Source organism: Mustela lutreola, chromosome 4 (assembly GCF_030435805.1).
Source record: "Mustela lutreola isolate mMusLut2 chromosome 4, mMusLut2.pri, whole genome shotgun sequence".
Classification (NCBI taxonomy): Eukaryota; Metazoa; Chordata; class Mammalia; order Carnivora; family Mustelidae; genus Mustela; species Mustela lutreola.
In genome coordinates, this window is record NC_081293.1 from 197,602,916 (window position 1) to 197,618,060 (window position 15,145).

At 46.6% G+C, this 15,145-nt stretch overlaps 2 protein-coding genes and 1 long non-coding RNA gene across 10 annotated transcripts in view; 2 read left to right on the forward strand and 1 right to left on the reverse strand.

Annotated features, from left to right (window-relative positions):
• GALNTL5 (polypeptide N-acetylgalactosaminyltransferase like 5) overlaps window positions 1-4,762 on the forward strand; it is a 49,219-nt gene extending 44,457 nt beyond the window's left edge. For all 6 annotated transcript variants that reach the window (XM_059172309.1, XM_059172315.1, XM_059172312.1 and 3 more), the window contains 2 exons: window positions 1,707-1,856; window positions 4,455-4,762. In XM_059172309.1, coding sequence (XP_059028292.1) covers window positions 1,707-1,856; window positions 4,455-4,646 — 342 coding nt within the window. In that variant the 3' untranslated portion in view covers window positions 4,647-4,762. The remainder of the gene's footprint in view (window positions 1-1,706; window positions 1,857-4,454) is intronic.
• A 106-nt stretch (window positions 4,763-4,868) lies between these two features.
• On the reverse strand, window positions 4,869-8,199 carry LOC131829965 (uncharacterized). Its single transcript, XR_009353042.1, has 4 exons — window positions 8,076-8,199; window positions 7,546-7,660; window positions 7,056-7,144; window positions 4,869-5,897 (listed from the first exon to the last, which is right to left on the reverse strand). It is a non-coding gene; the product is annotated as an uncharacterized LOC131829965 (long non-coding RNA).
• Window positions 8,200-8,250: 51 nt separating this feature from the next.
• Window positions 8,251-15,145, forward strand: part of GALNT11 (polypeptide N-acetylgalactosaminyltransferase 11) — a 52,622-nt gene continuing 45,727 nt past the window's right edge. For 2 of the 3 annotated variants that reach the window (XM_059172317.1, XM_059172316.1), the window contains exon 1: window positions 8,251-8,448. The gene's annotated coding sequence lies outside the window, so the exon portion shown is untranslated. Of the gene's footprint in view, window positions 8,449-9,318; window positions 9,429-15,145 lie in introns of all 3 variants that reach the window. The other variant, XM_059172318.1, reaches the window with a different exon arrangement.

Below are 15,145 nucleotides of genomic sequence, written 5' to 3' on the forward strand. Positions count from 1 at the left end.
TATGTCCAGACAGATCATGTCCCTCTAGAGAATGAATCAAGAGTAAGAGAACAAATACATGAGCCCTAGGAAGATTAAGCTAAATTGCTGTAGTTTCCTTCAATTTGATTTTTAAAAAATATTTTATTTATTTATTTGACACAGAGAGAGAGATCACAAGTCAGCAGAACTGCAGGCAGTGGAAGAGGGAGAAGCAGGCTCCCCGCTGAGCAGGGAACCTGATGCAGGACTTGATCCCAGGACCCTGGGATCGTGACCTGAGGTAAAGGCAGCTGCTTAGCCGACTGAGCCAGCCAGGTGCCCACAATTTGATTTTTTCTAAAAGATTTATTTATTCATTCACTCCAGGGGGGTGGGAGAGAGTCAGAGGGGAAGACACAATTCCAAGCAGACTCCAAAGTCAGGGTGGCGTCCAATGTAGGACTCAATCCCACGACCCCGAGATCATGACCAGAGCCAAAACCAAGAGTCAGATGTGCTCACCGGACTGTACCACTCAGGCACCGCATGATTTTTTAGAATGTTTTCTCATAAAATTTTTAGTTTTGTACCTCTTCTATCACTTTGATTACTTTTATTTTCTATTCTGTATGCCAGATTTCTTTTCTAATCAAGAAACATTTAAAACATAATAAACAGTGCTTTCTCCAGTCTAATTATCAAACAGATACTAATGATCTTCCAAATATCCTTAAGTTCTCACTTAAAAAAAAGAGAATAAAACATAATAAATAGCTAGTAGTAATTAGCTTTTGATATATAACAAAGTGCCCCCCAAATAGTATCTTAAGTGAACAACTGTGTAGTTCTCAATTTCAGATGAAAATGAGATCCAGGGGTGCCTTGGTGTTTCAGTCAGTGAAGCATCTGCCTTTGGCTCAGGTCATGATCCCAGGGTTCTGGGATCGAGCCCCACATCTGGTTCCCTGCTCGAGGAACCTCTGCCTGCTGCTCCCCCTGCTATGCTCTCTTTCTCTGTCAAATAAAAATCTTTTTAAAAACGTTTTATGAAGTGTTTAAAGTACAAAAAAGAGGCATCATCGAATTTAGCCCTGATCAGTATTTTCTTGCTACCTGCTAACATCCAGTAACACTTAGTCATGCTCAGAACATCATTGTGAATATTTGAAGACAAAGTATTTTTCCACTTTTTATATAATCAGCATCAGAATAGATCACATATGGGGGACCTGGTTGGCTCAGTGGGTTAAGCATCTGCCTTTGGCTCAGGTCATGATTCCAAGGTCCTGGGATCAAGTCCTGCATCAGCTCCCTGCTCAGTGGGAAAACTACTTCTCCCTCTCCCTCTGCCTGCTGCCCCCTTGCTTGTGCTCGCTCACTCTCTCTCTCGGTCAAATAAATAAATAAAATTTTTTTTAAAAAGAACAAAACAAAAACAAAGAATTATTTTTTATGAGGGAGACAGAATTACTTTGTATTTGGAGTGCTAACTCGGAAGCCAAACTTCCTGAGTTTAAACCCTGCACACTCTGTCACTGGGCAAGTTTCTTATTCAACGTATGTATGAGTTTCTTTATCTGTAAAGTGGGGATAACCACAGTATCCACATTATAGGGTTGTTGTGAGGCTTAAATGAACAATCTAAGACATGTTAGCTATTCCTATGTTTGTTTAAAAAAAAAAAGATTCTGCAGTTGCCTAGTACTACTAGCAAACATGCATTAATGTTTTTCGGTTTCATCTAGATCTGGGTGTGTGGAGGCCAACTTTTCATACTCCCCTGCTCGAGAGTGGGACTCATCAATAAGCCGCGCTTTCCAGGTCGACCTGGTTTTATGAAATCCGTGACCTATAACAATCTCAGATTGGTGCACGTTTGGCTGGACCAATACAAGGTGAAGGAAACGTCTCTGATTTGGAAAGACAAGCAAGAGTACAGAATGGGATTGCCCTAAAGACACCTGCTACTACTACCTTTCCAGATAGGAAGTTTTGGGGGTTTTCCCTCTATTTCCTTAAATTAGCCGCCAGCCACTCATCTGCCTTCCCAGACCCTATTCTCAATTGGTTCATTTGAACCTACTGCCCTGGAGCATTACTTTTTAATTTCTAGGGAAACTCAAGTTTCTCAGAAGAAAATCAACCACCACCGGGAGTTAGTTTGGCCCAGATCTATTTCCCCCCGCCAAGCAGTGCCCCTCTGAAGCAGCAATCCCTGCCCTCCTCCCCACAGGCAGCTCCCCAGATTCTCTTCCTCTACTACCAAGTTCTCAAGGGATGCAGCTGCTGTGATCTGGAGACCACGTGAGAAACTCCATTACCTCTTTTCTTTTTTTTAAAGATTTTATTTATTTATTTGACAGACAGAGATCACAAGTAGGCAGAGAGGCAGGCGGAGAGAGGGGGAAGCAAGCTCCCCACTGAGCAAAGAGCCTGATGAGGGGCTTGATCCTAAGACCCTGAGATCATGACCTGAGCTGAAGGCAGAGGCTTAACCCACTGAGCCACCCAGGCACCCCCCATTACCTCTCTTCAACCGACAGTCAAAAATTTCTCTACCAAAGCCATGCTCCTTCATCTGTGCACCTCCCCAAGCCTACAGCCCCTAGCCAGGACCTAAAAGGATGCACAGAGAACATGCCGCTTTGGCCCGATTTGAAAGTGGTCCCCGCACAACCCGTGCACAAACCAATATGGCAGTAACCCCCACAAGACCTCACGTCAGATACATGGGGAGAAATATGTAAGAATCTCTCTATGATAGTCTATGTTCTGGTCTTAATCTAATATTTATTTATTATTTTAAAGTATAAAAGTAATAATACTCTTTAGTAATCAGGGCAATGCGGATTAAAGCCTCAGTGAGGTATTTCTACATAGCCATTTAGATTGGCAAAACTGTTTAAAGTCTGATAGGTCCAAGTATTGACAAGCACAGGAATTCTCAGACATCGCATGTGAGAGCACTCATTATTACAAACTCACTTTGGAAGACAGTTTGGCAAAATCAAGTAAAGATCATGAATATCCCACAATCTAGCAATTCCATCCGACACATTCATCCCAGAAAGGCACGCTTTGTGCAAGAATTCACGAAGGAGAAGGCTCACGAACAGGATCGTAGGTGTCAGCTGCACTAGTTACAGCCCACGAACAACACTGTAGGTGTCAGCTGCACTAAATACAGCCCACGCGCTCATCAGGTCAGAATGGACGAATGCGACATATTTAATGGATATAATTCTATTTGGCCATGAAAATTAACCATAGACGTACATACAACAGTACAGCCCATCTTAAGGACATAATGGTGAACTAAAGCAGCCAAAAACAATAGAATGTATACTGATTTATTCCAGTTCCTATTAAATTAAAAATGGGTAAAATCAAGTCACATAATTTATGTGTGCACAATTAGATAATCAAAGCTAAAAAAAAAGCAAAAGCATGAATACATAATCAAGTTAGTATTTAAAACCAAGGGAAAGGCTTTGTTCAGGATGGGACAGGCTGGGGGCTTCAAGGAGATTGTGTAGTATTTCTTGACCTAGTCAGTGTCATGGGGGTTGATTTTTCAACAGTTCATTAAGTTGCACATTGAATTTTATGTATTTTTTGTATGCTTATTATATATCCTGATTTTTAAAAGAAATTATTTTTAAAAGGTAAAACATACTCATGTTTAAGTCATACAGTACTGAAAGAATACTAAGTGAAAAGCTTTCTCAGACCATAGTTCCACCCCTCAGAAGTTAACATTAAATTAGCAAGTGCTAAATCACTAAATTTAGCAATCACTAAAATGAATAGTTTCTTGTTAACACACATTTAAAAACAAATATATATCCTTTTATATAATGAAATTCACACAATATTTTGTTCTGCAATTTTTCCACCTGTTAGCATGTTTTATTTTATTTTTCTAAAAAATATTTATTTATTTTTAGAGAGAGAGTGCATGGGTGGAGGCAGGGGTGGGGGTGGGGGATGGGGATGGGGGGACAGAGGAAGAGGGAGAAGCTGACTCCCTGCTGAGCAGAGAGCCTGATGAGTGGCTCAGTCCCCAGACCCTGGGATTATGACCTGAGCTGAAGATAGATCATTAACCAACTGAGCCACCTAGGTAGCTCCTAGCTGCTCCACAGAGCCCCTACCTGTTAGTATATTTTAAAAGTCTTCTAAAATCTGAACATATAAACATGTCACCATAGGGGGCTGTGATTCTTGGGCTTCTGAGAAGCAGCACCGGATCCCTGGGTCCCGCCCTGGATCCCTCTACACCCCTCTGCTGTGGTTTGTCACAGCACATACTGTGAATGCGTGTGGGTTGAGGGAATCCAGGTACCACGTGTGTCTCTGCCCTCCCGCTATGGATGGAATCGGAAGGTCTTCTGATTTTTGTTGTTGTTGTTCAGGTGATGGAAGGATATACTGCTACGTTAGATATGGCTTGTTTGGCTTAATGGAATGACTGACTCTCTATTTCCATTTAGGAGCAGTTTTTTTTACGACAACCTGGTCTGAAATCTGTTGCCTATGGAAACATCAGCGAGCGCGTTGAACTGAGGAAACGGTTGGGTTGCAAACCATTTCAGTGGTATTTGGATAATGTCTTCCCAGAACTGGAGACATCTAAGGACAGCCAAAGAAAAGGAAACAAATCCTTTTCATTAATGAAGGACTAAAAACCTCTGAGGTCTTCAACACAGCAAAGAACACAGTTCCAGACCTGACGCGAGTTTGGAACAACATGAAATTAAGTGACGTGCAGTAAGAAATACAACCAGAGTGCCTTTCTGTCTTCCTTTAACGATAGTTCTTAATACTTTGTTACACATGCCACTACACGGTCACACAGATGAGACTGTCATACAGTTGTGTGAAGTGAAGTGTATTCTCTTCGTTATTTGCCAGACTCACTTGGTCCTGTTGGACCATAGGGAAGGTTCCACTTTTGGAGACTCTGTCAACTCCATTCACTCCAGGCAAGTGACCTGGCCTGGTGGCCTTCTCAGAAGGACATTCACAGAGAGCCTTGGTTGGTACATACCAACTTCAGCTCAACGGTTTCGAGCTCCTCTCTTGCTGCCAGTGTAGATATTGGAACTGATCCCTTGCTTGGCTGGGTTCCTGAGTTTCCGACGTCCCATCCACTTGCTGTGGTGTTCAGTTCTCTAGGCCAGCCTTCTGGTTTGTGTCTGTCAGTCCTTTTGTCATTAGGAGACAGTCCCTCTTCCCTGCTTCCAGTTTTGCCTTGTTCGTATTTTTCCCCTCCCATGGCTCTGGCTTACAGCTCTCCTGACCTTTCTTGGAGTGTGCGCTCTGTTGTGAATCTATGTTCTGACTAAGAACTGTTTAGCTGGGACTGGGGAAGAAGTAGCTAAGTTCCCTATCTACCCTGTGTGAACACACTCCCAAACGTCTTTATTTATTTATTTATTTTCATTTATTTATTTGACAGAGAGTTCACAAGTAGGCAGGGAAAGAGAGGAAGCAGGCTCCCCGCTGAGCAGAGAGCCTGATATGAGACTTGATCCCTGGACCCAGAGATCAAGACCCAAGCTGAAGGCAGAGGCCCAACCCACTGAGCCACCCAGGCATCCCCCAAATGTCTAAAGTATGTCTTTTGAGTTAGAAGGATGGCTACTGTGTTCACCCTGGTGAAGGTGGCTAGGAAGGGGGCATATATTTAATTCACAGAAACAATGAGAAAATGCAGGTGGAAACACATTGAAAGGAATAAAAGAACCAGGGGAGATGGGGTAGGATCACTAAACTTAGCGTATAAACTAGTTTTTATAGTAGGAGACAACTTATCTTTTATGCTCGTTCAGTCGACAACTGAGTAGTCATCCAGGGCCAGATATCCTTCTAGGTGCTGGGACACAGCAGACGGGGGAACAACAAAACATCCCTCCCTTCATGGAGCTCGTGTTCTTTGAGATAATCCATATAATGTAAAGAAAAAAGAACCAGTTACTATGATCTCTTTATACATATGTATTTAGCAACTTACTCTCTAGAATCTGTTGTTAGAATGACATGGGGAAGACCTGAGCTTATATATTACGGTGGTCAGGGAACGTGACTGAGCCTTTAAAAAGTCAATCTGGCAACACAAAATAAGCACCACGTTATGATTTTATTCTTGGCCCATATTTATACTTTACCTGCTTCTAGGAAGTAATAAAAAATGTTTATAATAAACACATGGATCTATTAAAATTAGGGTAAAATACAAAATAGAAATCTATAGCAGAAGGAAAAAATGCTAGTATAAATAAATCATTTTGAAATAACTTTTTTTTCAGTTTTGAAATTTGAGCATAGTTTTTTTCCCTTTGGTAAGCATAAAGGAGGATATGGCAAATAATCAGCTTTGCCGAAAGGAAAAGACAAATGTTCTTAGAGCCATGAGCCTAATATTAGGTACTACTTGTTTGTTTGTTTCTCCTTAGAGACCGGGCACACCTGCAGGCATGGGGAGAAAGGGGTGCGAGGACAGGGACAGGAGAGGGAGAGAATCTCAAGCAGACTCTCCGCATAGTGCGGGCGGAGCCTGACGCAGGGCTCGATCTAGACCCTGAGATCATGACCTGAGCTGAACCCAAAGGTCAGGTGCTCAACAGACTGAGCCACCCAGGTGCCCCTTAAATTTTAATTTTTTAGTGTGAGTCTTGGTTCCGGTACCAGATAACAGTGTGGGCAAGTCTTAGAGATGATGTAGTATATTCCTTAGACAAGTCTGGAATAGGAATGAGAATAAATATCCAAGTACTGGTGTGATCGAAAGGAAATCCGTATTAGCCTATAGGTGGCAATTTTCTGTTTCATGTGGAAACTTAAAAACCTGACTTCTATTTTGGACCTAACCCACTCAAAGCTTTCCTTAAAACACAGTTTTGCTATGATGGAATGTTCAGACAAATCTTAAAGTAAGCCTGGGAGTTCTCTAAAGAAAGCACACTTCTCGGAATGCAGCCTAAGGCGCGCCAGCCTGAAACAGCTCCCGGTTATGTTTCATAGGCTGTGGCAAGTCTCTGCCCGGATTATCTCAGCCCAGCCACACGTAGGATGGGCCCTGTTGTTATTACCATTTCACCGATGAGAAATCCAAAGGTAGGATCTGTTCACAGGCTGGGGTTGCCGATTTTAGCAGACAAAAATACAGGATGCTCGGTCTCTGAAATCCAAATTTTGAATACACCATATTTTGTTAGAAGTGTATTTCACATATTCCACCAAACATACTTACACCACAAAATTGTTCTTTGTTGCTCTGAAATGGAAATTTCCAGCCATCCCGTATTTCATCCGGTAACTATCTGGGGACACACTAATCCCGCCCATACAGTAGCAGAACCAGCCCAGTGTCAAAGACTGGGCTTAACCACAGCAGGAGGCTGCAAACAGCTAAAATTTTAGTGTCATTCTTCCTAACCGCAAAACTGGAGCTAACCCAAACCTCAGCTGCTGGGTTTGTACCATTATGCACTAATTTGACGGACTAGCTTAGAAACGTTTAAAGTAACAGCTAGAAAAAAATTCCACGCCAGACCCTCAGAATGGCAGACATTTAAGTACCTGACGCTGTCAAGGGTCGGGAGCAGGCGGAGTGAGCAGTGGAAGGTCTCGGGCGCTGACCGCTCGCGAGCACCGGGGTCCAAGCTCGGTTTGTGCGCCTGGCCTGCAGATCTTGCTAAAACGCAGATATTGATGACTAGGTAGGTGTGGCAAAGGGCTTCTGATTCAGCAGCGTTTTTTTTTTTTATTAAGATTTTATTTATTTGACAGAGAGATCACAAGCAGGCAGAGAGAGGAGGAAGCAGGCGCCCTGCTGAGCAGAGAGCCCGATGCGGGGCTCGATCCGAGGACGCTGGGATCCTGACCTGAGCCGAAGGCAGAGGCTTTAACCCACTGAGCCGCTCAGGTGCCCCCCCCCCCCCCAGTAGTTCCAAGCAGCCCCCAGGGGACACCGGCGCCGCCTGCTGCGGCCGCTCCTCCTGGGAGGCCTCACTGGCTTTCCACGGCTCCTCGGGGAGGGCACCGCAAAGCCTTCACAGTGGAACCCACATTTGTTTGAGCAAAGCTGAAGCTGCACATCTAATACGTACGCGCCCGCTTGTCCTCATCGGGGGGGTTTACAACGAGAAAAAAACCCAAGCCGCCCGTCACGGACCCTCAGGGCCGCCGCCGAGCCGCGAGCTTCGCGAACGCCGCAGTCTTCGCCAGCGCCACGCCAGGCGCGGGCGGTGACGTCACCCACGCGCGGGGGCGGGGCCTTCCGTCACGTGGCCCCAGGGGCACGCGCGCTCCGTCTGAGACTGCGGCGCGGGAGCCCGTGACCGCCGCCGCGCCGGTGCAGCGTTTCTTCCCGGGCAACTCCCCCTGCTGTGGCTAATGCGGGTCGGACCCGGGCTGTGGCGGGAGGGAAGATGCCACAGCCCGAGTCCCAGAAGCCCGGAATCCTGCGCTGCCTGCGTCAGGGTGAGTAGCGCGCGGCCTGGCGCGGCGACATCTGAGCCCGCGCGGCCTCCGTCGTCCCCTCAGCGCCTCAAGCTAGCGGCTCCGGCCCGCGGCCCCGAGACCCCAAGGCTGAAGGCTGCGCCCGGGGCCTGACGCCCGGCGGCCGGCTGCGGAGTCCGACCGCGAGCACCGCCTCCGGGGACTGGGTGTTGACGGAGGAACCGCCCGCGGGACCCGGCGCGCCCCTGTCGGCGGGGGCCGGGCCGCGCTGGGGTCGCGGAGCCGTGGGCCCGGGGCTCCCGCCGCTGTTTCCCGGAACGAGGGTCGGAGCCCCGCGGCTCGGTCTTCCGGGCGAAGTGGGGGGGTGCGGCAGAGCCGGTAACAGATGGCGGACGCGAGAGAGAAGTGAGCGCTGCACCCGCCCCCCGCCCCCCGGCCCCTCCGCCCCCTCCGCCCCACCCCCCAACCGGGCGGCTCGCGTTTCCCGGGAGGCGCCACCGCTCGCCGTGACACACGGCCTTTGGCTGAGGTGCCTCTGGTTTCTCTCTCCTTTCTGTTTGCTTGTTGGAGAATTGGGGCTGTTTGCCTCGTGTAGTTGCCCGACGTTCTTAAACGCCGTGGCGTTGGGATAAATCTGAAAAGGCCAAGTCCGCGGCCTCCAGTTCCGAAAGGCTTCGTCCTTGGAGGGGTCGCGCGGCGCTGGTCTTCTCCGCGGGGAGCGGGGTCCGGTTCCGCTGCAGCCGAGTGTTGGGAAGTCCGTTGTTGGTCGCTCGGTGTTCCAGACCACGGCGAAGGGACCGCTGTGCTTCTCACGGGTTTCCCGCGCCCTCTCTCCCCCCAGACCGCCGGTTTGGGCCCGACTTTAAAGTCTGTTTGCTTTCCTGCTCTAAGTTCCAAGCTTTCACCCAGAAATTCGTCTGTGGAGACCTACTCTGCCCTGAGACCGAGGAACGGCAACCGCCCCACCCTCCGTGTGCGTGGGTGGCGCTTCGTACTTAAAGGTGGGAAAGACCCAGCCTTCCCACCTCTGGGCAGTTTCTCGGCTGTTTCTTCCTTGCAGTCCGGGGTCTACTTGGTGTTTTTAAACATTCATGCAACATGAAATTTATCTTTTTAAAAATTTTTACCTTTTTTTAAATTAAAATTCTTTTAAAATTAACCTACAATGTATTGTTAGCCCCAGGGGTACAGGGCCGTGACTCGTCGGCCTTACACACTTCACCGCAGTCCCCACGGCACACAGCCTCCCCAGTGTCCGTAATGACCCATCTTTAAGTGTAGATTCAGCTGTTCAGTACTTCCGCAGTAGTGCATCACAGTCCGTGTCCAGAAACGTTTTGGTCGCTCCGGGCAGAAGCTCGAACCGCGAAGCAGTAACTTCCCATTTCCCCTTCCCCCGGACCCTTTTTGCCTCTCCGAATTGGGCCGCCGGGAGTACCTCCTGCCAGTGGAGTTGTGCGGTATTTGCCTTTTGGTGTCAGGCTTATTTCATGTATTGTTTTCAGATTCCATACCTGGCGAGCGTCTGTTAGACTTCGTTCCTTTTTGTGGCTGAATTAGAGTTCCATTTTTGGCTATCTCACAGTTTGTTGGTCGGTTCATCTCTTGACCAGCTGCTGTGCACATGAGGCTACATGCACCTGTTTTTGATTCTTTGGGGTAAAAACCTAGGAGTGGAATGGCTGGATCATAGGGTAACATCTGTTTGACTTCTTGAGGAACTAATCCTTCCCATTTTTAAAACTGCTTTTTTTTTTTTAACTTTTTAAGATTTTACTTATCTATTTGACAGGGAGCTCACAAGTAGGCAGAGAGGCAGGCAGAGAGAGAGAGAGGGAAGCAGGCTCCCTGCGGAGCAGAGAGCCCGATGTGGAGCTTGATCCCAGGACCCTGGGATCATGACCTGAGCGGAATGCAGAGGCTTAACCCACTGAGCCACCCAGGCGCCCCTAAAACTGCTCTCTTAAGATCTTCATGCCTTCCTATGGCTAAATCTGATGCTCCCACCTCAACTCCTGCTGACTTGACCTCCAAATCTTTGTGACACTTCATGTTGCTGGTCAGTACTCCCTCTTGTGGGTCTCAATTTTGTGATCCTTCTCATGTCCTTTATTAGTACTTCCTTTTTCTCAGGATTTTTAACTGTGCATGTCCTCAGAGGTTCAGTGCTTGCTCCTCTTCTGCTATTATTTCAGTGGAACTTAAACTAAAATTTTGGTGTTTTTTTTTTTTTTTAACATTGCTTTGAGGCTTAAGATTCAAATTTCAAGCTAGATTCCCCTCTGTCCCAAACCATTATACACTGCTGCTAGTATTTTTTCCATAAGATATATTTTCTTAAAGACATTAGCTAGTTTTTTTTGCTTGCAGAACAAGTTAAGTCTCATCCTCAGGGTCAGAGCCCCAGCCTGTCCTCATAAAAGTAATTACCTTCCACTAGTCTTAACCAGCTGATCTGTTCATTATAGCCATCCTTTCCACTTGCTATTTTGCTTGAAAAACTAAAAACAAATACTTATGTTGCAATTTTCCAAGACTTGAACTTTCTTCTTGAAATATTGCAGTATTTGGCCATTGGAATCTTATTTTCTAAAGCCAGACTTAAATATCAACTTCTAAAAGAAATATTCTTCAGGTTTTTCATGCAGTTTTTTTTCATTTGTAACCCCACCTGTCTTACCTTCTATTAGTTAATTGGAAGCAAATCTCAGATTTCATAGGATTAGGTTATTTTAGTTGTATAAAATAAGCTCATTCTGACTACAGTCTTTCTGGTTTGGGGTTTTTTTTTTTTTTTTCAAGATTTTATTTATTCTAGAGAGAGAGTGTGTGTGAATGTGCACAGACATGGGTGCTGGCAGTGCAGAGAGAGAGAGAATGAACATCTCAAGTCACCTCCCCACTGAGCTCAGAGCCATACATAGGGCTCAGTCTCATGACCCTGAGATCATGACCTGAGCTGAAAGCAGTAGTTGGATGCTTAACTGACTGAGCCACCCAGGAGCTTCTCTGGTCATAAATATATATATATATATATATATATATATATATATATATATATATATTTTTTTTTTTTTTAATTATTTGACAGGGATCACAAATAGGCAGAGAGGCAGGCAGAGAGGAGGAAGCAGGCTCCCCGCCGAGCAGCGAGCCTGATTCGGGGCTTGATCCCAGGACACTGAGATCATGACCTGAACCGAAGGCAGAGGCTTTAACCCACTGAGTCACCCAGGCACCCCATCTTTTTAAAATTCATTTTATTTTAGAATTGTTTTAGATTCATAGAAAATTGCATTACAGAGTAGTACTGAGAGTTCTTTTATATGCCATGCCAAGTTTCTCCTGTTATTAACAACCTACATTAGTATGGCACATTTATTACAATTAATGAGCCAGGACTGATACATTATTACTAACTAACATTAGAATTTATTCAGGTTTCTTTAGTCTCTCCCCTCCCCCTTCTAAGGACATTAGGTAAAAACTAAAGGTCAGTCCAGGATACACATTGTAGTCATCCTGTCTTCTTAGGCTTCTTGGCTCTGACAGTTTCTCAGACTTGTTTTTGATGACCGTGACAGTTTTGAGAATACTCATGTATTTTGTAAAATGTCTGTCACTTGGGATTTGTGTGATGTTTTCTCATAATTAGATAGCAGTTCCACCCCAGAGTGGGAGGACATTGCTCAAAATACCACCAGGCGTGGGTACTAGCAGGGGATTCAAGACCTCTATCTTAAATGGTACCAGTGGCACAAATGTTTAAAGACCTCCAGCCTTGCCCAAGTGGTCACCGACATCCTGACCTCTGGGCACTGGGCATTACATTGCCCTAATGTCAACCCTCATTGGCTGATAGGTGTACGCAGTTCATACTCATCTCTGGTGATGCAAGGCCAATCGTTAAACTGTTGGGAACATACAACTAAATTTTCTTTAAAACAGTGCTTCATGTGCGCCCCAGCCTTTACTCTTCACAGGTGGATACCTCCTGTGCCTCAGAGGAGAGCACCACCCAGTCATTTGCAAGGTGTGCCTCTGGGGAAACCCCTGCCAGACTTTGTTGAAAATTTATGATATCAGTAAATGCTCCCAGTGGTGCAAACAAACCTTATTCAGGGCATCCCAAATCTCTGTGACCCTGTTAGATCCCCTGCCCCTCAATTCCCCTACCTGGGAGAGCCACCCTTCAGGAGTGGCTCCCTCCACCGGTGACAGGGCTGAGGTGACAGTGCCCCAGCCCATGTTCTTAGGAGCTATTGAATGCTGTGTGTCCGCCTTCCAGTAGAGCAGACAAGACTCTGACGGGACTGATGATAGGGGCTGGTGATGGCACGCGCTCCCTGGGACTCGAGTGCTGAATTGGCTCCTTGGGATGATCCCTGTGAATGACATTTTGCAGCGCTAACTGTGGGTACCCCAGGACGCTCTCGCTTACTGCAGTGCAGTGGTATTTGAGGTAGTTCTTGGACTGCTAAGCTGCTCTCCTCCGTTGCACCTTTGAGGTTTGGAAGATTAGGTATGTGTCAGGTCTTACAACCTTTTGGGGACCTCTTTAAACACTTAGTTGTTTTCCTTTGCTTCTCACGCATTGGACTGGCCCACGTTGCATCCTGTGGAGACTTAGTGACTTTAATTTTTGTTGGTAGGACCCCTTACCAGCTACAGGAGCTGCCACCACCGCAGCATCCCCTCTACTCTCTGCAGAACCACAGCTGCAGGGTCACTTCCCTGTACCACCCCAAAGGGACCTTTTCCTGTGATCACCACTCAGGGCTCCACAGTCTTGCTGTTCAAGCCTTCCAATAAACTTAATATTTTGATACAGTAGGCAGAAATTGGAGCTCATTTCTCAGACCACTGTAATTGCTGGGTATATTACCAAGCTCAACAAAAGACTGTTTCTGGAGTTAGTGGCCTACCGGCTGACTTATTAACCTTGTCCCATTTACCCAGCAGAAGGCACCTCACTCATCCTTGCAGCTTGCCTGGCCACTCTGTGATGTTCAGCCGCTCCCATGGAGGACACTTTGCAGTGCAGTGTATGGTATCGGCTAGAGCCCCCACATGCTCTTTATAACCCTCCATATCTGCCCAGGTAACACCACCGCATACGTGAACATGACCTACCCCTCATCCCAAGGAACATAATCCCCACAGTTTTGGGCCTCCTGGCCTAGCCATCCAGGGGGAACCCCAAGTTATTTCAGCTTCCCTGATCAGGCAGTTGGTGTCCGCTGTGCGTCCATTGCCTTGGAGCGGTCACACATCTGTGTGCTTTTCTTTGCCTCACCCCTATCACATGCCGGCTCCCAGGCAGTCCTGTCTGTCCATAGCAGTGTACTTTGATCTCCCTGGGACTGCCCTTAAACATCACTGGACAGGACCTCCGATCTGCATGTCCTTCTCCCCCTCATGTCAAAAGTGTATGTGGTATTTATCCGCATAATACTAGGAGTAGGTCACTCGGATGGACTAGGCTACTCGCCACTGCACTGGGCGCACAACGACCAATCAGTCTGAACAGGTACAAGTATTCCATAATGTCACTCGGGGTTTTTAACCAAATACCAATTTAACCTTTATCCAAGGGCTTTTATTTTCTTGGCTGGACCCCAGCAACTGGGGAGAATTACGGATAGGATTTTGAACTTTTGTCTGTTGATATTCCTGATTGGTATTCTTCCTTTACTCAGATGTTTTGTGCACTGGGTGATGAAAACCATTTCAGTGGCTTTTAATATCTTCACTGTCCAGAGAGTGCCTGTGATTTTCCCTAAAGATTAATGCCCAGACGTCACAGGGCCAATTGTGATGAGGAAAGTGCCTTTTAGGGAAAATTTTGTGTTTCTCAGTTGCTGCCTAGGCATTTTATATTTGTGATGATCCTGTTCATGCCCGGAGTCTGGACATTTCGGTAAGGACGCGAGTTTAGGACGCCGCACAGAAGTTCCTGCTTTGTCTTTCCCAGGGCACCTTTTCAAATGACCACTTCAGGTGAATCTGGGAAAAGTTAGTGACTCTGCCCCAGCCCCCTTAAAAATAATAGCTGCTTGCTACCCTGCTCTTTATCTCCTGCTCCCTGGTAACCCAGATGTAGGACTGCCCTTTCCCCAGCTCATTGCACTCCCTGTCCCCCTGCTTCTTCGAGCTTCGAGTGATAAATCTTGTGACTCTGCTTCCTTCATGTGGGTATGTTGAAGTTGCACCTTCAGTCCAAAGGCTGCTGGGGGTTTCATGTTCCCAGAGTGGAAGCTGAGGTCTGAGGTGCTGAGGAAGGGACCTGCTGCCCCCCCCGCCCCCCAAGCCCCCTGTTTGTGTGGTTGGTTGTGCTCCCTCATTCTTCAGTCAGTATACCGGCTCCGGGTCTTGGCATACCGCACACAGTCGTTGGCCTGTGGCCCTCTTCCTCCACTTCAAAAGCCAGCAACAGCAGAGTTCCTCCTCTTACAGTGCATCATTCTGATCTCCTGTTTTGTTTCCCTTTCCACATTTAAGGACCCTCAGATTACACTGGGTCTACCCAGATAATCTAGGATAATCTCCTTGTTTTAAGGTCAAGTGATTAGCAGCCAGCCTTAATTCTGGGATGTGGCTGGCTCTGGGGGACCATTAGTCTACCTATACTTAGCATATTCACATCTTGTAAAGAAATTTTTGGTGGTGGCCCTGGAGTTTTCAGTATACATTTTAAACTAATCAGTTTGAATCTGCC